Here is a 23,128-nt window from a genome sequence, read left to right as displayed (position 1 = left end):
CACAGTGAAATTTGTCCTCTGCATTTAACCCATCACCCTGAGTGAGCAGTGGGCAGCCATGACAGGCGCCCGGGGAGCACCGTGTGGGGACGGTGCTTTGCTCAGTGCCCCATTTCCCAATACAATATACGCAGCAGCACTGGTCCCGAATCTCTAATATCATTTATCTCACGAACATTTCACTCAGAAGACGATGAAAGATGAGCTGCACACATCTGGCAGCTGATTTGGTTTCGGGAAAAAAGTTGTAGTCGACCAAAAAAGTTGTAGTCTACCAAACAGCGAATTCCTCAAATGTAATTACTAAAGACCGGCATCTGGTTTGTTTTATTCGGGTTTCTATGGCGACCGGGCAGGGAGAGGTCATCCTCCAGACTAGTGTCACCCCGGAGGTGAACCCTGGTGACAGGGACGCTTTGTTCGGGGCTAATGACGGAAAAACGCGTCAACCAAACTGCACCACAGACGAGGAATGCATCAAGGGTCAACGACCTTCCATGTCACATTATCTCCGAAACAAGAAGTGAACTGTGTGAGAACGTGGTCACCAGCGTGACAAACCATGTGGCTTTAGCCAGGCCAGCCAACGCTGCGCCGGCCGGTGCCGCCAAAGCGGGGTATTAATTTTTTAAAGAGCCACAATACGGCACGGGGCGAGGAGAACAAGCTGATTGAAAGCGTCTCGCCAGACGTCTCGTGACGCCGCATCACGGCAGAGGCAGGGGGGTGTGAACCTCCAGCTCGGCCTCCAGTCAAGAGAATGAAGTGAAAAGAAACTTAAAATAACCGGCTTCCTGTAACCGGCCGGTTGGCGCAGCGATAAATCTGATCCCCCCCCGCCAGCTTCAGCATGGGATCGGTGGCACCTTAAAGGGTTCGGGGCGTGATCTCATCCCAGAACCGACTCAAAACCCGGTTCCTGCTGCCGTGACGCTGGCTGCACCGCGGCCTGAATAAAACCGGAGACGTCTCTCTCTGAACGCGACGTCACCGAGGGCCACTGTCAAGTCGCATAATCATGCTTGGGTTGCTGGGCTCCCGGCTCAAGAGCAAGCTGAATTTTTCATTTCAAAATGTTTAGCAGGATCATAAATCCGGACACCAGAAGGAAATAAACTATTTATACCCAATAAAAAAAAACAAAAACACAGGGAATGATGGAGCCACGTGGAAAACAACGAGCCAAATTCAGATTCACCGCTGGTTTCAACAAATTGCAGCTGTGTGTTTAAACACTTTTTCGGGGTTCCTCTTGTATTTGGTAGGCATGACCCCTATAATAAATTACCACCGCAAGGAGAAAAGTAAAAGTGAATTCAACCAAATCCCTGTAGAAGGGACTCATGTAATGACAGAGTGTGTGTGTGTGTCCTAGTGGGTAACACACTCGCCTATGAACCAGAAGACCCAGGTTCAAATCCCGCTTACTACCATTGTGTCCCTGAGCAAGACACTTAACCCTGAGTGTCTCCAGGGGGGGGACCGTCCCTGTAACTACTGATTGTAAGTCGCTCTGGATAAGGGCGTCTGGGTAATGCTGAAAATGTAAATGTGTGAGTGAGAGAGAGAGAGAGAGAGAGAGAGACCGGTCTACATCTACAGATGCCCACCTGCAGGTCAGCTCCCCCCGCACGGCATCCCATGTACTTCTCCCAGGCCAGGCAGAGATGATCCCGCTGCTGCCCGGCCATCTCTGGCGGAACTCTGGCCACCGCAGGGTGGGACCCAAGGCAGCTGCTCGGCCCTCCTCATCTACCAGACGGTGCGGCGCGGCTGCGGTTAGACGGCGTGGGGACTCGGGGTGCATTTCATCAGGGGCACCATTGCAGGTGGTGGACCAAGGATCCAGGTGACTCCCTGCTGGGGACACATGGGGCCAGTTAGGTGGAGGAGCAGACGCCTCAGTCATAATAATAAAAGATTAATAATAATAACAATAATAATATCATCATATATCCCTGATATTTACATTCTGAATTCGTACTTTGAAGCACTTTTTTTCCTCCACGCCAGTTAATTACTGTGAATCCATGTTTTAGAAGAAAGTGTGTTTTATAGTGTGACGTCCCTCAGACCCGCCTGGTTTACGCACATCCAGAGTTGGCTGTCAAGTTGGCTAACGCTAACCGGCTAAACACTGCGGCGCCCGGGTACCGCGGCGCAAAAAAAAAAAACAACAAAAAAAAAAACCTGCAGACAACCGGCGGTGAGGGCGGCGTGAGGCGGAGAAAACAAGCGAGGAGAAAAGCCGGAGCCGGAGCCGGAGCCGGAGCCGGGGCTGCAGCAGAACCCGCCGAAACGCACTTTCTCAACGTGTAATAATACAATTAATCCCGGACAAAACGCACACGCACACGCATACCTGCTCCTAATATCGCCGCAGACGCACGCAGGGCAGCAGGCTGTCCACTCGCGACAGCGACGAACGAAACACACGGAGCACAGGAAGCACCGCCCACCGTGCGCAGCCCGCCACGCCCATTGGTCGAGAGCGCGATCTGGGCCCGTCCGTCAAGGCAGCGCCTGGAAGGGGACGCACGCGCGCGCCAATCACTCAGATGACGTCAATCGTGTCCCCCTCTCGTGGGCGGGGACTCCTGACAACAGAGGCGCTTTCATCACGGCGCGTCGCTTTCGCTGTGACGCTGGGGCAGATCGTGACGCGCCTTTCACCACCATAACAATAATAACAATCATTAATCCTGATTCATTTATACAAATACAGTTAGGGCAAGATAAGTACAATACAATGGCGTTGTACTATATTGTATTGTATTTTATTAATGAGGAACTGCGGTCTGTAGGCAATTCTAAATGTCTCCTTTAACTATGATATTAATGATCAAACACGAGTCTTCCTAAAAACCATGTCATGTGTGGCTGTTTAAACGCCGTGGCATCAAAGTTCTGAAAATCTTGCTTCATAAACCTTCAGTGAGAGACCAGTTTAAAATGTGCTTTGCAAATGATTGATGGCCGATTTGGTGTATGCCACACAGGCACACCTGCACTCAGTGTTAATTACACAATGAAACCATGTGGCTGTTTCTGACCTTTCTCGACCCGGCCCACCCGCCCACCTCTGGCTCCGCGTCCACGGTGGGGGAGGATGAGCAGATTCTGCAGTGGCATCTGCAGAGCATGGCCGATTCAGGCTTCAGAACATCAGGTGGCATGTATTTTGCTACTGAATGTGGGTTTTCATGCTGATGCCTCTCTTTCTATTTATGACACTATGTCACTCTTACAAATCACTTGATCTATAGTCACTTTACTATACCTGTTAGAGCTATTAATTATTTACTACTTTGATTGTTTTTTTCTATATTTTTATTTGTACTTTTACTACTGCTCTGTTCTTTCCACTTTATTTATCCATAAACCTTCCACTCCCACTGTATGCATTTTCTGTAGCCGCAGACGCTGGTCTACTCCCAGCCAGATGAAGGTCTTCTCCTCTCAGAAGCCTTGTACATTACTGTAATTAGTGTCTTTGGAAAAGTCAGGGGAAATCTTTTGTACAAAAATCCTTTATTATTACAGCTGTATGGGGCATTTTTCGAATGCAGCTGCTGAAACCCGTTATCAGCGCTGATATTCCAAATCCTTCCAGAGACGCTGAAATGCATTTTCAGAGACAGTTACACATCAAAACATCAGTAAATGTATGATCACAGCAGGCCAATAAAGCAACGTTCACAGTAATAGTTTTATATCTCTATACTTCCACTCCAGAGCACCAGGTGATATTATTTAAGATTCGCTTTTATGTACAAACAGTGTGGTGTTACTAATGGCTCTAAAATAATTTCTCTGTTTGAATTATTACACAAAATAATTTTTTAGCTGTGGTGTCCAGTGGGATTCAGTCTCATTGAGGTCCAGTCTCTCCAGACGTGTGGCCCTCAGTACCGACCGTTCCCCTCCACACACCGGTCCCCGGCGTTGTGGGGACACAGGCAGGCACGGCCACCAGGGGTCGCCAGGCACAAATGCGTGCAGCCTCCGTTGTTCACAGAGCAATAGTTCTGGCCTAAACAGAGAATTCATTATGGTGACATTAATATGACCTTATAAGGCAGAAAAGGCTTTTTCTGCTACCCCTATAAAACTGGAAATTATATACACACACACACACACACACACACACACAGATACATGTATTAACAACAATATTTTAGATTTTATAATCTAAACTTCATTCTAAATAAGGCAGGAAGAAACAACATCAAGAGCCACCCTGTGAGTTTGCATTTAAGTAAAATGAATCAAAAGAACGAGGAAAGGGCGTTACTTTACCGGAGGGGCAGTGGGCGTAGGCAGTGGCGATGCCGTACATGCGAGAGCGTTTCTGGGGCTGGAACTCATTCGCTTCTTTTCCAGTATAACGATCCAGAGCGATCACTGCATTCCTGCAGGAAAAAGGTCATTTTCATACGAGATTCATATCTCATTACATTACATTTATTCAATTTGACTGTGATAAGCCATCATGTCGGATATGGTACTGGTAACCTCACTTAGACACAGGCATCTGGGGCCACTTATCATCTAAACAGACCCCCTGACCTCCCCCTGTTCCTCCCTGATGGCAAACATGCGGAGCGTTAAAACACTTCCATTCCTATTCCTCCCCCACAACAGACTGAACAGAATGGAGGTCTGCTCATGTTTGATGTGCGGCCATTTGAACTTTGACCTGTCTTCTTGCTTGACCCTGAAGTGACACTTTAGCAGAACGTGGCTGGGTAAAATGTCTAAAAGGCAATGTAGGCTTTGAATAAATATTTCACGTTGTTTTTTAATGCCATCGAGCACAGAAACTGCACTGTTCTTCACCCCCCACTGATTATTTGGGGCAGTGGTTGCCTAACTTCGGAAAGTTGCCTGTTCGAATCCCGAGCCACAAAGATGCCACAGACGTGCCATTGAACAAAGCACCGTCCCCACACACTGCTCTCCGGGTGCCTGTCATGGCTGCCCCCTGATCCATCAGGGGACGGGTTAAATGCAGAGGACCCATTCCACTGTGTGCACTGGATGCTGTGCTGTGTCACATGTGACAACTAATCACTTCAGTTTCACTAATCAGAGCTTTCCAGCACATTACCGTGTCCAGTCGGTGTAGTAGAGGTTCTTCCCATGGCTGGTGAGGCCAAACGGGTACTGGATGCCCTCCGTTACCTGCCTGCGGTCACTCTGAGCTGGGTTCATGCACTCCACCTTGTGTGTCCCTGAATAAAAGTGAAATACTCGGGAATTTATGATGGAAAAGAATTCCTAAATCATTACTGTATAAATAATACCACTCCAGACATTGCAAGTTCCTGCTGTTTCAAGACTGAAATGCTTAGTTCGTTTTCTGAGGCTCAGCAGCTGGGTATTCATCACGCTTACAGCCTGGCGGGGGCTTTCAGACACCTCACCTGCATCGGCCCAGCACAGCAGCGAGGTCTGGGGGTCGAAGGTCAAGCCATTGGGCAGCCCCAGGTTACTGCTGGCCAACAGCCTTCGGTTTGTGCCGTCCATGTGTGACGTCTCGATTTTGGGGGCGTCCCTGTTCCAGTCGGCCCAGTAGAGATTACTGACAGGAGACACATAGGAGCTCAGTAAGATGACGCTTGATCTCTACTCTTGGATTTACTCAAAACGAGCATTAGGAAGTCAACAATAGAAAGGCGTGTTTTTTTCTGTATGTTTGTGTAGGAATTAGCTTTCATAAAAACATATTTTTTAAATCAGGTTAAAATAATGACCGTAAGATGACCTGGCAAGGATCTATTTTTCTTCTGGTTATACTCAACATTCCCAACATTGGTCCCTGTTTTTTCTGGCAGGACGGGTCGCTCCCAATGGTCAGTATTTTTTGCAGCCTTGTTTATTTGCAGGAATTTGAAAATGTAAGGGTTTATAACAAATGTAAAGACCTAAAGGAAGCTATCTGTCCCCTGTAAAAAAAGAGCTGCCCACCCATTGATGGGGTCGGCTATGATGGCCCGGGGGTTCACAAGGTCGGTGTTAATGAGCACCCGGCGCTGGGATCCATCAAGAGACGCCACCTCGATCTGGTCCTTCATGGAGTCTGTCCAGAACATGGTGCGACTCAGGTGGTCGAGGGCGATGCCCTCAGGACTTCCCAGATCTAAAAAAAAAAGATAAAAAGCAAATATGTGAAGACCTTGAAACACCATCCTAATCGTCCTCTGCTTTCAACAGCTGCAGACAAAGTTTTATTATGAGGAAATCATGAAAAACAGTGTTCTAACAAGCATTCACACCGCCTAGAAATCAGATTTATTTAATTAATTAAATTACACGGCCTTGATGTGAAGACGAAGGAAAAAACGTGTCCAGGGAATAATGTTTTTTTGGGGAAAATAAGAGTTTCTTCAGATCTCAAGGCAATGATGTTGTGACAAGGGAAACTCAAGATACAGTGAGATTTCACCATCATTATTCTGGCATAATAAAAATGCGTTCTTCCGGAGGAACTGGTGAGGTTTCACCCGCCTGTTTTGATGACGTCGATGGGCTCTCCTCCCTGCACGCTGGCCTTGCTGATGGAGGGGCTGCTGATGTCAGTCCAGTACACCATCTTCTCCCGACAATCATAGGCCACGCCCACCACCACCTTCTCCTACAAGGAAACAAGAGCCAGGTCTTACAAAGCTGCGATATTTGTTCTGGAGATGGTGGAGGGCAGCAGCAAAAACCTGGGGATATGGAGGCCACAGGCCACGTATCATCTCTTGGCCAGACCTGAGTGAGTGCCTCTAAAGATTTAATGAAAACCAGACCTGGATGACCTGTTCATCCCTCCAGGTTCTCTGTAAGTTAATTAGGCTCCAACTCCAGTGTTGCACCAGGGGATTGTGGGCCCACTTCTTCTCCCCAGCTCGCTTTGGACCCCTCCCAGAAGTCAGAAACGTTTTTTTTTCCCGAAGTTATGTCGACATTATGCTTGATGTCACCACTCAGTTCATCAGCGCGTGCCATGAGTATTTCTCTATGGAGGAGCTGGAATGACCGAGCCTCATAACCATCCTGTTTAAACAGCCCAGTCGAGGACATCTGTAGCAAGAACGTTCCTCATGGACAAATGTTTCTCATTTCCAAAGGTCAGAGCAGCGGCAGATTTCGGCTTCGTCCTAAAACAACGTTGTCCTCGCAAGGCTGAAGCCTTGGGGTTTGAGTTGCCCCAGACTGAGGTCTCTGAGAACGCAGACCTGCAGTAAACAAAACGCCCTCCACCCACACAGATGACTCCATGCTTCCATTCCCCGAATGGGGACGCAGTAAACAAAGGAGTTGTGCAATTCGCCAACATCTTAAGCAAACAGACCACACGGCATTGTGGGTAAAGCAGCCTGTGGTCTGCACAAAATGCTGGGGACTGAGCAGATCCTGCGATTAAATATCTGCAGCTGATGAAGACAACATGGCCAGATCTGAAAGCAGTCATTTTTCCACTCATTTTGTCCAATTATTTCTAACTTGGACAAATACTTGGTTATTTGTCACCGTTAGGAACTGGAAGCTATGTCTGGCACCATCTACACTTGAGCGCTTTAATTTCTTACTGGGAGGTGCAGCGCAGTCTTCACTTCGCTCTGCTTCATGTCGTATCCGTCCAGAGGGATGAACTCGATCCTCCCGCTCTGGGTGAACAGGAGGTTGGTGCCAGGGGGCAGAGGGTAGACGTCCGGTCTCGGTGTCGGCCTCACCTGATGACCGCCTGAATGACCTGTAAATGTGGCAGGATTTCAATATTTGGTTTTATTTTTCACTGCTGATATCAGAAATGAGCAGCAATGATCAGACTCACAGTTGGGTGTGGCGCCATGGCCAGTGCGGCTGTTCGCGATCTCATCGCCATTTTCATCCACACACCAGCACTGGCTGATGCTCTGGTGACACTGCATGGACTCATATGCCCCCTCCACGTCACACGTTGGCACATACTGGCCAGGAGAGGGGCGTGGCCCTCTGGGGCCAGACTCTGTGGCGCTAAGGGCCTGTTCTCTGTGAAGCTCACAGCGAGTCTTCTCACGTTCTGAGGGTACAATTAGACCGGTCAGTCAAGTAATTCGGAGACTGGATAATGTGGGAAGGCTCGTCACAAACATTTCCATCCAATAAACATTTAACATGAAGCAAAGACACCAGGAAATGATTTTTATAACACACTCACACTTTCTCTCATATTGCATTCCTGGGTGAAGATAAGTTTCAGCAGGCACCGGTATTGAGCTTGAAACAGATGCATTATGTACTGTTCCATGTAAAATATGGATTTCCATGCCTGGTTTATCATAAAAGTTACCTGAAGAGCAGTAGAACCCATCGCCATAGAAACCCCCTCTGCACCGACAGGTGAAGGAGCCCACCGTGTTGATGCAGTCAGCATCCCTGTGACAGCGGCCAGGCTGGCATTCATCGATGTCTGACAGATGGGGAGAGAGAGCGAAGTCAGGCATCCTGATTGCAGCACCACCGCAACACACCACAATGTCTGCAGAATGTTGGTCTTTTGGGGTTATTATTCACAGCTACTAACTACTGTGTCCAGTTTGGGGAAGTGGATGAATAAAATCATGGAGTACATTGGATTTAACTGATTTCTCAGAAAGATGGTCCTCATCATCTCAACAAGTTCGTATAATAATAATAATAATCCATGAACATAACATAATATTTAAAACCTTAATCATTTGAATGAATTGCATTTCAGATACATGATTCCTAATAATTTTTTGCCAATTTGTTTCAGTCACCATTGTGTGAAGTTCAGGTATTTGGGACCCATTTCAATGTTAACAAGAAGAAAACTGAGGCAACTCGTTATCGTTTAAATCTGAGATACATTTTGTAAATTTCTTGTAAATTTCTTTAGGTGATTTTGCATGTTAAACAGTTTTATTGAATGTCAATTTTTCATGAAATTCCAATTTGATTTGACTGCACCAATCAGCTTGACAACAGGGCTCTAATCATGGACAGGCTGTTATAAGGAAGGAGGGAGGACAACGCTGCTGCATTAATGTGGACTCACCCTTCTGTGTATGTCGGTTTTGTTCCTGGCCTTATGCTACACGCCTGCATGTTCAGCTTTTTTTGTGTTCTGTTCGGCCCTCCTGCCAGATTTGAGTTTCCTTCGTGTTTTTTTGCATGTTAATAAATCCCTGTTTTTTCCAAGATGTCCTTCTCCTGCGCTTCCTTCCCCCGTCAGCCCTTCAGTCGTGACAATTTTCAATTATTGGCCACCGTTGTCAGATGATGCATTTTTGAATTATCGTAAGAAAGATGTGAAAATGGATGCTGAGGAGGTGAAACAGAGATTAGGTTTTTAAACCTACTAATTTCCCTGCACATTTCCTTCCCTCTTAGTTTGGTGCTCATTGCGCACGCAAAGACAGCTTCTTAAAAAGTTGTACTTGTCGGGTCGGGTGGGATCCTATCGGCACAGATTGCAGGCCTAATGTACACATTACTGACCCTGGCATCTCCGCCCATCTCCCGCAAAGCCCGGCAGGCAGGAGCAGACGTAGCCAGAGCCCCCGGTGTAGCTGCAGTGCGCCCGCTCCGGCCTGTCACAGTCGTGGGTCCCCGCCTGGCAGTGGTCCAGTGGCCGGTCGCCCTCTGCGGGGGAGAAGACAGCAGACCATCAGCGGAGCGGGAACATGCTGGACCACGCCGCAGGACGGCAACATCCTGCTGCTGATTAATGCACAGACCAAACAATGAAGGCAGACATAACAAGAACAGCTCAGTCGCCGTTGTCTAAAACGGGAGCTAAAAATGCGCTAGGGGAGGGTTCTGGGGGCCAAAAACGGATCCGTTTCCGCAGAAAATATGTCCAAATATGCACAAACCGACACAGGTCTGTCCGTCACTGGCAAACTGGTAGCCGTGGACACATTCACAGCGGAAGGTTCCTGGCTGGTTGTTGCAGATGGCATGATGGCCACAAGTGTCTGGGGTCTCCCGGCATTCGTCAATGTCTGCAGGAAGACAGAACACAGCGCTGAGTGCGGCTGCCCACCAGCGCAGATACCATCGCGTCGCATAATTACACGTTTGAGATAGAATCGGCCCCATTTCCAACTTCCTGTCTATTTCGGCCTCCGACAGGGACTGATCCACCCCTTCTGCGAGCGGCGGAGATGGGAGGAAATGGCGGCAGCATTGAAATCTGATTAAATATTTTGTCTGGTGACCCTCCTAAAAGCAGAGCTGATTGTATGAGGGCATCACATGCAAAAACGAAGGAAGGAACAGGGGAGGGAGGGAAATGGAGCTCAAAATTAGGCCGGACTTCTAACATGATTGGGAAATGGAATCAAAAGGTAAAAATTTAAAAGGGCGGCGCTGGATCCTGCGTACCGTAACAGACTCGGCCGTCCCCGGTGAAGCCGGTGCCACACTGGCACGCATACTGGTGGCCTTGTCCAGGGTTGCACACCGCGTTGGTGTCACAGCCGTGCCTCCCAGTGTAGCAGGGATTCTCGTCCTGCTCACCGCCTAACAGCAGGAAATTTCTACTCAGGTCATCCGAACCTTACCTTACGTTGAATCTGTGGAAAGTAAAATGTCGTTTTTGTGTACAGGACATCCTCACCACTGACGTCGCCGACGTTGTTTCGCGTGCCGTAGCGTATCAGCTGTTCGTTTGCGTCGTACGTGACGTAGAAGGTGTCGACGCGCAGCATCTGGGACGGGTGCATGGCGCTTACGTCATCATGGGCGCAGCGCTGATAGGTGATGGTCTCTTTCCACTGGTAGCTTCGGTTCTGCGTGGCGCCGTCCCTCGTGGTGACGACATAGGAACGGGTGGAGGAGGACGTTATATCTGAGACGCAACAATGGCACAAGAATGACATCCGACAGACGGCAGGATCCAAAGAGCGCTGGGGCGACAGCAATGTTGTTACTCACGGGCGTGGCTGTAGTGGTAAACCTCAGAGTAGGGCTCGACCTGCACTGTTGCCCCCTGTGGGACCTCCGGAATCCTGCCCTCCAGCCTGATGCTGACCAGCAGGTGGTTGTGGTCATCGATGCCCCGGAACTCCTGTGTGATGGTCAGCTTCTCGCCGCCCGGGGTGAAGGTGACCTCGGCCTGGCGCGTGAACTCTCCGCCTGCATGTGCGTGAATGGGGCGCGGCATGACACCGATCGCTCTGGACATCAATAACCCCCGAACATTAAACGCGGAGGGGCGTGGGGCCAAGCGTGCGTCATACCGGCGATGCTGAAGCCGTTCTTGTAGCCGGGGTGCTGCAGGGCGAAGGCCCAGCCAATTCCCCCCGCCATGGCCGGAAGGGGCAGAAGTGACGCGCCTATGCTGGCAGGGATGTGGCTGATGGCCACGTAGGCCCGCCCGTCATTTGTCACCACGTAGGCGTGGAGGTCGTTGCTAGAGAGCTCCACAGGGGACGGCGAGTTTCCCACAAACACCCTGCTGCTCACCTTCCCGTTCATCACCTGGGGCCTGTCTGTCGAGGGAAACGCAACCAATCGTCTTAGCGGCACTGAAGTACCAAACCGAGCGCATGCATCACCCACCTTCAGAGATGCACTGCTTCCCGTTCCCGAAGAAACCTGGCCGGCAGTGGCAGCAGTACCCGCTGGCGTAATCGCGGCAGTCGGCGAAGGTTGAGCACTTGTCTCTGTTGTTGCTGCAGGTCTCCAGATCATATGAAAAGACTGCAGCACATGACAGAACAACCGTCACGGCGGGGTCAGAAGATACCAGGCGAAGAACAGCAGTCAGAGAACCCACCCTTGACCGGAATAACGCTCTCCTCCACGTCCAGAATCTGGGGGTTGTGTGGTTGATACTGGACGGTCTGGATGGGGAGGGAATGCTCCACTGCTGTTTCATCTTCTGGACTGGGATGGTAAGGGGGGTATTCCACCACCTGCTGCTGCTGGCCAGAGTAACTGGACTCGTCAGGTTCTTCAGGCGGCAGGTCGGTCACCTCCCCTGGCACAACATACGTGAAATGTGGGTACGTCCCGATCTCGTACACCCACACGCCACGTTTTCCAGAGTTCGTCTTCCTGTAAGACAGAGATATACAACCAGGATGACAACCAAACTCTGGACCACCATCTACAGTAGATCATGGTAGTAGTCCAGTGGGTAACAACACTAGCCTATGAACCGGAAGATCCAGGTTTAAATCCCAATTACTACCATTGTGTCCCTGAGCAAGACTCTTAACCCTAAGTGTCTCCAGGGTGGGGGCTGTCCCTGTAACTATTGATTTTAAGTCGCTCTGGATAAGGGCGTCTGATAAATGCTGCAAATGTTAATGTTGCAACAATGAGCAGATCCATCAGGATATCATTAAAGGTCTGTAAGGAGATCGCTGGTTTGGACTAATTAATCCACATGCAAGAATCAAACACAAAATCCCACAGGTTTCAAGTAGTTCTAATGACACATAATCTAAATGACACATAATCTGTCAATAGACAAAGAAATGTGACATTTAGTAAAGGTTTAATCGTGATTAATCATTACGATTAATCGACTACTTGTTAAGACAAAAACCTTCTATGATATTTAAAACTATTACAGAGACAAGTGGGGTAAAAAGAGGCTGAGGACATCATGTTACGTCTCGTAAATTTGCACTGAAGGCGTCACTATACAAGCCTCCCGTTCGCTTTGAATGGGGAGACATCTTGCACTGACAAACAGAATTGTGTGTCCGTTACTTAAAGTTACTTCAGGCAGAGAGGTTAGAAAAATAAGCGCCAACCAACCAAATCCACTCGTCCAATTTTCCTGAACGTGAAAGTGTTAAGCTTCTACGGTTTGGTTGCAGCTCGTCTGCTCCCTGCATGGCAGACACGCCTTCCATGGCATGCCGAGTCGACACGTTATACTCACTCTGGCAGCTCCTGCACTGATGCCTCATCATCGTTTGTGGTTCGGTAGTACTGGCTCGTGCTTGAAAACCGGGGGTGAGACGCCTCCAAACCTTTGCTAAAGCCGGCCTGCATAAGCGTGCTGCTGCCAGCGAGGCCTGTGGACAGGAACTGCATGCCGTCCCTGGGGTACAGCAGAATGGCGTATGACACCGACTCCACAGAGGCCACGACCAGCTGGAAGGTGTTTCTCTGCACGGAGGATCGGGAAATGTTCAGTGTCAAGTTCCAGGCTTTTTACCCCCCCGCCCCCTGTTGACCTCACCCTGGTGACCTCTCCATCTCCGCGGCTCGGGCTCTCACGGGCAGCAACGTCCACCCAGGTGACCACCAGGGTGTGACTGGGGGACACTTCGTCATCCTGCGGGAAAGCCCTGCTGATGTGGTCACTGGCCAGCTGCAGCGTGGCTGGGCTGGAGTCCTGACGGAAGAACACCCCGCCCACGCCATCACTCGTGTCCAGGTCTCCCTGCAGAGCGGCAACCATGCCGAAACTGGCGGGCATCCTGCCCAGGTACTCAGACTCTTTCGCTGGCTCTGCCGTGGCAATGAATCCGTTGGTGTTGATCTGAAATGCAGAAGAAATTGTATTCATTACAGAACACGACAGGATTCAGTAAATAATAAAAAAAAAAAAAACTATCCCTCTGATGTTAGAGAGACACATTCCAGGTGCAGCGTAGGATGGAAAAGCTATTTGGAAAAGCACAGGATGAGCCTTCCAGAAGCAGGTTCTGCTTCATGTCAAAGATTACAGAGTTCTCAAAACTGAATCCATAGCACAATTTTCTTCATTATGATAGATTGTTGGTATTTTTGAATGCACGATACAGCGCTGAAGACATTGTCTCTTGTTCCTGGTTTCTTCTCTGCGAATATATTTTTCATAATGACTTCTTCAGACAGAACTTCATGTCTGGCCCAGAAAGGACCCGTGTTCCCCTGCAGGGCACAGACTGTTCAGGCAGGTGTTGACTTTACAGGCTGTAGACTAATTTATGGCAGATGACTGTATGAACCGAGCAGAATGAAATGTGCCCGTAGCGAATGGAATTATTCCAAGTGAAGGTTGAACCCGTACCACAGCACTGTAAACAGGAAGGGAACTCCCCTACATTTTATTTCTAATATTTGTGAGTGGGGGTGGGGTAATATAAATGCATTTGGGAGCGTCCCACAAAAAGTGTTTGGCCTTCATTATCCTTGGGTTTAATGTAACACGAGATTCCTCAAGAGCCCCAAAACTACATCCGGATTCGACCCAACACACACAACGTTAGAAAAACAGGGCTCATGATTCGTGATTCAGGATTTTGCACAATTGCACAATTGTATTTGGCCTGGTTTCATCTTTTTTGAATCTTCAGATGTTGTTCGACCTCAGTATGGGACAGTGTTATATCATTGAAAAACTCAGATCTTCCACTTAATAAATCTGTAAATTGCGTATTCCAGACACAATCTGAAAGAATGTTGCTGAAAATAACGTTAAAGCCGCTTTGATCTCCATCCGCCTACTTTAATTCAGTCATCAGCATGCATGGACGGAATAATGGCAGCGAGGGTGGTAGTGGCCTATGAACCAGAAGACCCAGGTTCAAATCCCACTTACTACCATTGTGTCCCTGAGCAAGACACTTAACCCTCCAGGGGGGGGGGACTGTCCCTGTAACTACCGATTGTAGGTCTAAAATGTAAATGTACTCACGTAGATCCTGTCGAACCTTCCGTTGTAGAACATGAGCGGCTGGTCCAGGGCCAGCTGTCGCGTCCGGTCGCTCCCGGGCTCCAGGCGCTGGTCCCCCGCGCCCCGGCCGAACGGGAACATCTCGGCCCGCCCGACGCCCCGGGCGAGGCGCAGCGCGGAGCCGAGACACGCGGCCCAGAGCAGCAGATCCGGCCGCGGGAGAAGCATGGCGGTCCAGGGGACTGGGATTTGGGATTTGGGAATGTGCGCGTTACGCAGCAGAGGAACTCGGTGGAAGTTGACAGGAGGATGGGGCCGAGCTGGGGGAGGAGTTCCTTTTTATTTCGGGGGTGGGGGGTTGAGATCACAGAACAGGACGGTTCGCTTTAAAAGTGTTGTTTTTATGCGCGCTGTCTGGTTCACGGCGTAACGCGCCTTTGCGCGCTCCTGTGGTACGTAATAGCGCGTCCATCACACTTCATAACGCGTTACACGGGCTGAGAGTAAAATGAAGGATGTGAAATAAACGTTGGGAATGCGGGGGTCCCCCGCCCGCTTCCTCCCATCTCCAGTCGAAGGGGCGAATGGAAGAAACAGATGCGGAATATGTGTCACCCGTTAAAAAACGTGGTGAAGACATTACTCCAGAATTCATCCAGAATTCACGCCAAAAAAAATACAAAATAAAAAAAAACAGATCAGGGGTTGATTACTAGAACACGTACAAGGAGCTCTACTCGGATTCTTCCAGAAACGTTTCGCATATTACTAGAATAAACAGCTGTAAATAAACATATTACTGTAATATTACTAGAATAAACAGCTACTGTAAATATCTACTGTATATCCAGGTCTTTTGCATTAATCATCAGTACCATTAAAGGACATAATTCAATAAATAATGGCCTAGGATCACATCAGCACACGGGCGGTTCCTGGCCGGTTTGGTGCCCTGGGTGAACACCCCACCAAACACACACATATTAAGAATTATATGTTTTATTGTAAAAATAAAAACAATAAAAAAAAATGTATTGTAAAAATCTGTTAATCTGTTGTCTGAACCATACTGAATTTAACCAGGCTAACATATACAGGACTTTTGACCAGAATCTACACCCATCCTCCAACCCGAGGATCACCCCAGTGTAAATGTATAGACACTTTAGTGTGCAGATTTGGTTTGTATTTTTTTTTCTGCGATTTTGCACAACCCAGGAAAAATTAATTGTGACATAATGAGCTGGGATTGACAATATTATGAATGAAATGTGCTTTATTTGGAAGCAGTCAACCTTCCTCTGCTTTAGACAGGTGTGAGGCTTCAGCCCAGCAGCAGCAGTAAGAAGGTGCACCGAGGACCGCGCTCACATCCCGCTTATATGGGTGTGATAGAATCTAGAGTTCGAATTGTCTGTTCCACCTGCAATACAATTTATTTTACATGGAAATGTCCATATTCATCATAAATCTATGTTCAGATGAAATATCCAGTGTGAAATATCCAGTGAAAAAAGTGTCGGGCCAGACAGGTAACACTTGATACCTTTTCTAATAGTTCATCATTTTGAGTGGGCACAGAGATAATAACCACACACAGATTTAAAACGTTCTTTATTTCTGGAACAGATTTCCTGGCTGTAAGCCTCACTGAACTACACCGGAGATATATGGGTACTGCAGAAAATTCCAGTAAGGAGCTACTTATGCGTGGTGATTTATTTTGTGACTGGTTATTACTCCAGCCCCCTCCCTCTGTGGCCCTTACTCCGACCAAACTGGGAAAAGAAAACCAATCGGTGGCCATACAATCATGCTGTCAGGGCAGCATGGGAGTGTGCAAAAAAAAAACGACACCTGTGATGACGCCCATATCGCCCATATCGCCCATATCAAAACCACCACTGCATCAGCATGGTCACCGTTATTGAATTTTCATCATAATAAGACCCAAAGAAGCAGGGGTTGGAACTGACCCTGTGGTCCATGGTCCATTGGTGATTTTTTCCATCTGACACTCATAATTCACTCACAAGCTGCATAAGGCTGATTTGCTCAAAGGAACGCTGTTCAACAAACGCTGGCCTTGTCCTTGTATCTGGACAGCTGGATGATTTCCAACAGGCTGATGGAACTTGACCTGGTTCTTGGCCCATGCTCTCCCTGTCATCCTTCATCAGTAGAGGACAATATCACAAGGCCCAGGGGTGGCCGCATGGGTTACGCATTCTGAGGTTAATGAAGAAAACAAGCATTGATTGTTCATGCTTATGCAGGCCAAACATAAATGTTCACCATGCTTCATTTCAACTCATGCAACTTGGGACCCGACCTGCAACAGTCCTCTGTTCTGCCCAGCAGATTCAATTTCAGGAAGGTTTTGAAAAAAAAAGAAATCTGAGCCCTTCTGTAATATTTTGTTTATGCTGCCATCGTGTGGGATTCTGTCCCATTACCTTCAGAACAGTCGTTTCTGTTGTGCAGCAAGTTTGGCTTCCATCATTACATAATTTTTAAAAAGAACAGGAAAAACCCTCTAGAATAGTCACTAGAAATTACTTTTTCTATACTTTCATAGCACACAAAACCCAAATAATTAACAATAATCCCACTCCAAAGATAAAGATACAGTAATATACACACACTGCATGCATAAATGCACTGCAGTAATCTTTGCACTGTGCAGGAAATGCAAGGATGTTTAATAATATTGTTAATAATATTGTTAACATATTTAAGATGGCCCAGTTTTTATGACTGTATTAAAAATAGTAAAAAAAAAAAAGCTTTGTTGAAGTATAAGTGCACTTTCACTTATTTGAGCAAAACTCCGGCCGTTGTTAAGACCACCCGTCAAACGAGGTTAATCTCGGTACAGATAGCAGTGTAGCTGTCCACTGAGGACTCGACGGATAAGAAAAAACAGACCACATTATCACAGAGGCTAGAAGAGCATCTGTTTGCTCGCTGCGTTTGAAATCCGTTTCATGTTTGAACAGAAACCGAAACTGGACTGTAGTTAGCGATGAATTCTTGGGTTTGTACAGTTTCCATTTTTGTTCTGAGACAACACTGGAGGCAAACGCGGCCATTTCTCATGAATGTCTGTCAGTATTTCGTGAGGATGACCTGCGTCAGGAGCCACTTGATGAATTGGACTCACAGGAGCTGGATCCAGAACCTACGGCTCTAATGCTCCTGCCATCTTGTCTGAGAACCTTCAGTTGAGGGTCTGACATGACCTTTATTAGGCAAACTGGGTTCCCAGGGCTGACCATGTGGGGAAAACACAGATTTTACATCTGTTTGTCCATCCATGAAAGTGTGTGGACATTTTTATTATCCAGCTTTATGGTGCATATGACAGTGCATATAAATAGTTGATGTTTTAAAAAAGTTAGCTCTTTATGCATGTAATGGTTGTCATTTATGAATTTGTTGCAGTAAATCATTGTAAATATCAGATAAAAAAAATCCACTTCTGTACGTTAACAAATATGTTAAAATGTAAAATGGAGAAGAAACGCAAACAGGGCTTGTGAGGTCAAAGGTTAACAGAATGACAAGCATCGTGCCGCAATAAACTCGCTGCGTACGAATTGTTTATTGTGCACTCCACCACATTTGATGGCTGAGACTATGAGACTATTTACATTTACAGCATTTACCAGACGCCCTTATCCAGAGCGACTTACACTCATTAGTTACAGGGACTGTCCCCCCCTGGAGCAATTTAGGATTAAGTGTCTTGCTCAGGGACACAATGGTAGTAAGTGGGGTTTGAACCTGGGTATTTTGGTTCACAGGCGAGTGTGTTACCTGCTAGGCTACTACCACCCATGTTGACCCATGATGCTGTTCTTCTTGAGAAAAAGCTGCAGTGAAACGTCTCATGGGTTGAACTGTTTTAAAATACTTGACAGCCTCATTTCAAATGAGTTTTAACCATCACTTGTTGCACTGACCACGATTTTTCATAACTGTGATGAAGGGAGAGGAGCAGAGTTTCCCAGGAGGCTCCACTGCGGGGTTAAAGGCAGAGCCGAGTGCGTCAGCGTCTGGGCACCTCCCCCTCCTCACTCTGAGCTGCTTCCTGCCTGGTGAATAGAGGTCATGTGATCCAGCCCCGGCGCATACAAAGCTGCAGCAGGAAGTGTCGAGCTTGTTTTCTCTCCTTCGCTCTCCTCCCACTCTTCCTTCCCTCACTGTCCCTTTCTGGCCTGTCCCTTTCTCTCCATCCGCACCTCCCTCGCCTCTCCGGCAAAAATGCTGTCCGCCGCACCAGGGGAGGAGAGGAGAAGTTACTAGGAGGAAGCCGGAGTTCCAGCAGCAGCGGGAGGGACCTTCCCTGCACAGCCAGGGCTCATGGAGGCTCCGGTGAGGGACCGTGGGACCAACGAGTCCCTGCCCCCTCCGACCCTGAGTCCGGCCGTGCCGCCCTACGTGAAGCTGGGCCTGACGGTGGCCTACACCGTCTTCTACTCGCTGCTCTTCATCTTCGTCTACGCCCAGCTGTGGCTGGTGCTGCGCTACCGGCACAAGCGCCTCAGCTACCAGACGGTCTTCCTCTTCCTGTGCCTGCTGTGGGCCGCGCTGCGCGCCGTCCTCTTCTCCTTCTACTTCAGGGACTGCGTGACAGCCAACACGCTGGGACCCTTCACATTCTGGCTCCTCTACTGCTGCCCAGTCTGCCTGCAGTTCTTCACGCTCAGCCTCATGAACCTCTACTTCGCCCAGGTACAAATTCGGCCCTCTGCAGACACCTTGCTGACTGACGTGGCCGAGCGGAGTTTGGCCTTTAAGTTTTGGAGAGTGTGGCGGGGACGTGTTTGATGAGAAGTGAGAGTGGGGTTTGTTCTCTGCCCTGTGTGTTGTGGTACAGTGAACTTCCACCAAGACAGTTCACATCAAGGTGCTTCCTGTTTAATGCTAGATGACAGCTGAGTGAGTTGAGTTGGCACTGAAACACACACACACACACACACACAAACGCAGAAGAGAAAGGACATATCACTGAATATATGACTGAATATTAAAGAGTGCAGTGCTGTATGCAGAAAAGCAGTTTCTGCATGGACCGTAGAGGGCAAATAAACATGAATCAATCAATCAATACGTTCATTAGAACTCCTGATCAGCAGTAAATGGCAACATGAAATGTGTTTTCTCTTTAACTATTTCTGTGTTTGTATGTTAATAAGGTAGAATTGGTTAAACAGGAGACCTTGCTGGAGATTTACTCAACTAACCAATCCTGAGTTAATCAGGATCAGAGTGATTACGATCACCCATTCAATTACAATACAGACATGAAAATGCAGTTGTAATCGTTAAAAATACTTTTGTATTGTTGTGTAGACGCTGTATGTAAGTCTGTGCAAGAATAATGCTTATTCTCCAATTTTACATTTATTTTGATACACAATCATAAAATGCATTGATAGTAGTACAAATATTTCCTCTGTGCTCATATGAACCAACCACAACTTTAATTTCTGTCCTTCAACAGGTTTTTTTCAAGGCAAAGTCCAAGTATTCACCAGAACTTCTCAAGTACAGGTACAGATACAGATACTTGTCATGTGACTGCTTTACATGAACCGGATTAAACACGCGGTTCTGCCGGGGCCTTGCACCGATCATCATCGGTGACTACCTTCTCCGGCATTCCACACAGGCTTAAAACAGGACTTCAAAAGAGGAGGAATCTGACTGGGCCGCTGAAAGATGTTCACCTCGCGGTTCTTCAGTTATTCTAAAAATGTGCGTCTTTAAGAAAAGGTCAACATTCTCGGCAGGTTTTTTGGGAGGCCGGATCTGACCACAATGCGAAACGGGTGAATGTCCTACGGTGCCTCAGTTCAATCAACACAAAGCCTGAGGAGCGAGCATAGCCGGCTCGCGTTCCTCCATTAAAACTCCGAGAACACCCGTTCATTTCTCTTCCGTTCTTTGGTGTCTCCCAGGTTGCCTCTGTACCTAGTGTTCCTCGCCGTCAGCCTTCTGTTCCTCGTGGTGAATCTGACCTGCGCCCTGCTGGTAAAGATGACCAAGACAGAGACCAAGACAATAGTTCTGGTGCGGGTGGCGATCAACGACACGCTGTTTGTCCTGTGTGCTGTGTCCCTCGCCATTTATCTCTTCAAGATAGCCAAGATGTCCCTCGCCAATATCTATTTGGAGTCCAAGGTGGGCGAAATGGGGAAATCTGTGAAGGTATTTTATTGTTAAACACTGTGGGATGCATGCAGCTGTGGGTTCGCGCACGTTGATTTCACACTCGTTTGCATAGACAGAGGGTTGCTTAGCAACGCTGCATTAGTCGTGCCGAGTATGCTGTATGCATGGGCGAGTGAAGATTCACCTTCCTCATGCAACAGACCTTTATTATACAAGGATCATAAACAGGTTCCAACAAGAAGTAAGGTAGCTCTCACTCGTGGGTCACAACATTGACCAACCCTGACGACCAATATGATGAAGATGTGGCGCCATCATGTGGCCCAGTGTCCCTCTCTGAACGACAGACTTTTTTTCTGCAGGGAACCTCCGTGTGCCAGGTGACAATAATCGGGGCCATCGTGATCCTGCTGTACACCTCGCGGGCCTGCTACAACCTGGTGGTCCTCGCTCTCACCAACATCCTGAGGATCAACTCCTTCGGCTATGACTGGTACAACGTATCAGACCAGGTAATGACAAAGCGCTTAACTTCACCACCAGTCCAGCCGTGAAATCTGCTCTCAGGTACAAACTGACAGAGCTAAAATTCTTCATTTTTTAATTGAACAAATTTGCATTTATAAAAGAAATACAAAACAAATTTGCAAAAAAAAAAATTGTTCAATTTAATATTTTTGTCCAAAAGTAGGGGTGTGATGAGAGGCTCAGCTCAGCTCAGGAGAAAAAAGTGAAAGTGAAGTGATTGTGAAGAACTGCAAGCGGTGTACACAATGAAATGTGTCCTCTGCATTTTACCCATCACCCTTAGTGAGCAGTGGGCAGCCATGAAAGGCGCCCAGAGACAGTGAAGGATACTGAGCGTCGTCTTTTCTACACCGTTTCTGAGGGCAGCTACTGAGTGGCTGAGTCTTCTATAACGTTCAGTTTCCCTCTCTGTCTCTAATAGTCTGTTGCTGTCTGTGCTGTTTTGACTCTGTTGAGAAAGAGTCGACTGGAAGATCATTAATACTGAAATATTATGGTGGTTGGTAGTGGCCTTGTTGATAAGACACTCGCCTCTGAACCAGAACACCACAAATTCCCAGGTTCAAACTCCACTCGCTACCATCATGTCTCTGAGCAGGACACTTAACCCCGAGTGTCTCCAGAGGGACTGTCCCTGTAATAACTGATTGTAAGTCGCTCTGGATAAGGGCGTCTGATAAATGCTGTAAATGTAAATGTAAATGTTATCTGTGATCGCTGCAGGCTGACCTGCGCTCCACTCTTGGGGATGCTGGCTACATTGTGTTCGGAGTGGTCCTGTTTGTATGGGAGCTGCTACCAACGTCTCTCGTGGTCTTCTTCTTCCGAGTTCGCAGGCCAGCTCTGGACATAGTAAGGTTTTCTGTAAACCGATTGGATGCTGTTGTGTTGATGGAATAAGATGCTGCATCGTGCTGCTTTCTCTTAATTTGTTCATCTAGAGTGTGACAGGCATCCCAGGACATGCTTTCTCATCGCGGGCGTATCTGTTCGACAACCCCAGGCGTTATGACAGCGACGATGACCTGGCATGGAGCATAATCCCACAAAACATGCAGTCCAGGTACCATTTCATGATGGATAGCAGTTCTGCACAAAAAACAAGTTGACAGCACAGTTAAGGATGGTCTCTGTTTCCAGTGAGCCGTTTTTCAACCACAGCTTGGCAGCTGACAGCGGTGACTGGGGCAACCAGAGCAGCAATGTCACTGCCTACATAGGAGGATATGAATCATATTCCACTCCACCCCCGGAGGAGCTCAACCCGTACTGAACCCCAGCAGCTGGAGCCACATCTGCAGGACAGTGAGGTGCGAGGAACTCAGTTGCAGTTTGTGGACCATCCTACACAAGACGAAAACCTTCACATGCATTTGTGAGGTTGCAGCACATTTTATTCTCTCTGTACAACTTTTAACCCCACTGCTCTTTATATCATAATTAATAATAGATTTTCTATTGCAGTGAAGCACTCTGATCATAATTTGTTCTGTTCTGAAAACTGAAGCTTACATTAATTTATTATGAAGGGCATTATTCACTTTTATTAATGTGCTTTTTTTTAATTAAATGTGATTAAAATAGATTTTTTTAATGTGTGTGTTATTACCGAATTCAGTGGATGCCCATCTACGAGGAATCTATAATTAATCAGGCATATTTTGAACTACATTATTAGATTCGATAATTTGAAGAGGGATTTGGATCCTCCACTTTCATATTGTTGACGGTGTCAGGTGCATCTCAGTGAGAATTAAAAAAACACAATGCTACATGCACCAGGTCCACTACAAACAC

General features: G+C 47.6%; 3 protein-coding genes across 9 annotated transcripts in view; 1 reads left to right on the top strand and 2 right to left on the bottom strand.

Annotated features, from left to right (window-relative positions):
- The window catches only part of lyst (lysosomal trafficking regulator), a 49,067-nt gene extending 46,650 nt beyond the window's left edge, over positions 1–2,417 (bottom strand). For 4 of the 6 annotated variants that reach the window (XR_003750506.1, XM_028988686.1, XM_028988679.1 and 1 more), the window contains exons 1-2: positions 2,363–2,417; positions 1,611–1,860 (exon numbers count right to left, since the gene is read on the bottom strand). Coding sequence is in view for 5 of the 6 variants with exons in the window: in XM_028988686.1 (XP_028844519.1) it covers positions 1,611–1,691 (81 nt within the window). In the remaining variant the exon portion in view is untranslated. Of the gene's footprint in view, positions 1–1,610; positions 1,861–1,969; positions 2,101–2,362 lie in introns of those variants that run through there. The other 2 variants (XM_028988680.1, XM_028988681.1) reach the window with 2 other exon arrangements.
- Positions 2,418–3,512: 1,095 nt separating this feature from the next.
- nid1a (nidogen 1a) lies at positions 3,513–14,928 on the bottom strand. The gene is made up of 20 exons (XM_028989518.1): positions 14,645–14,928; positions 13,202–13,504; positions 12,899–13,128; positions 11,780–12,060; positions 11,563–11,703; positions 11,241–11,492; positions 10,936–11,136; positions 10,619–10,849; positions 10,384–10,521; positions 9,873–10,001; positions 9,496–9,639; positions 8,324–8,443; positions 7,826–8,053; positions 7,581–7,744; positions 6,511–6,637; positions 5,971–6,142; positions 5,427–5,584; positions 5,111–5,234; positions 4,300–4,412; positions 3,513–4,033 (listed from the first exon to the last, which is right to left on the bottom strand). The coding sequence occupies exons 1-20, from the start codon at positions 14,849–14,851 to the stop codon at positions 3,906–3,908; spliced, it is 3,591 nt and encodes a 1,196-aa protein (XP_028845351.1). The 5' UTR covers positions 14,852–14,928; the 3' UTR covers positions 3,513–3,905.
- Positions 14,929–18,676: 3,748 nt separating this feature from the next.
- Positions 18,677–22,925, top strand: gpr137ba (G protein-coupled receptor 137Ba). 2 transcript variants are annotated; one of them, XM_028989519.1, is made up of 7 exons: positions 18,677–19,360; positions 20,133–20,182; positions 20,590–20,839; positions 21,166–21,315; positions 22,055–22,183; positions 22,273–22,394; positions 22,472–22,925. In XM_028989519.1, exons 1-7 carry the CDS (start codon positions 18,989–18,991, stop codon positions 22,602–22,604), a joined length of 1,206 nt encoding a protein of 401 aa, XP_028845352.1. In that variant the 5' UTR covers positions 18,677–18,988; the 3' UTR covers positions 22,605–22,925. The 2 variants fall into 2 exon arrangements, with proteins under 2 accessions (XP_028845352.1, XP_028845353.1); XM_028989520.1 differs by having other exon boundaries at positions 18,680–19,360; positions 20,590–20,812.
- Positions 22,926–23,128: the final 203 nt, after the last annotated feature.

This window comes from Denticeps clupeoides, chromosome 8 (assembly GCF_900700375.1).
Source record: "Denticeps clupeoides chromosome 8, fDenClu1.1, whole genome shotgun sequence".
Lineage (NCBI taxonomy): Eukaryota > Metazoa > Chordata > Actinopteri > Clupeiformes > Denticipitidae > Denticeps > Denticeps clupeoides.
This window is presented reverse-complemented; position numbering and strand designations above follow the sequence as displayed.

What these genes read in the sequence shown, in the direction of transcription:
- nid1a (XM_028989518.1), bottom strand. Translation starts at nt 14,851, where the DNA reads ATGCTTCTCCCGCGGCCGGATCTGCTGCTCTGGGCCGCGTGTCTCGGC. An exon ending in GAGATGGAGAGGTCACCAGG is followed by an intron (nt 13,129 to 13,201) that starts GTGAGGTCAACA and finishes TCCTCCGTGCAG; the next exon opens with AGAAACACCTTCCAGCTGGT. An exon ending in CTACGCCCACTGCCCCTCCG is followed by an intron (nt 4,034 to 4,299) that starts GTAAAGTAACGC and finishes TTCTCTGTTTAG; the next exon opens with GCCAGAACTATTGCTCTGTG.
- gpr137ba (XM_028989519.1), top strand. Translation starts at nt 18,989, where the DNA reads ATGGAGGCTCCGGTGAGGGACCGTGGGACCAACGAGTCCCTGCCCCCT. An exon ending in TGAACCTCTACTTCGCCCAG is followed by an intron (nt 19,361 to 20,132) that starts GTACAAATTCGG and finishes GTCCTTCAACAG; the next exon opens with GTTTTTTTCAAGGCAAAGTC. An exon ending in CCACAAAACATGCAGTCCAG is followed by an intron (nt 22,395 to 22,471) that starts GTACCATTTCAT and finishes CTCTGTTTCCAG; the next exon opens with TGAGCCGTTTTTCAACCACA.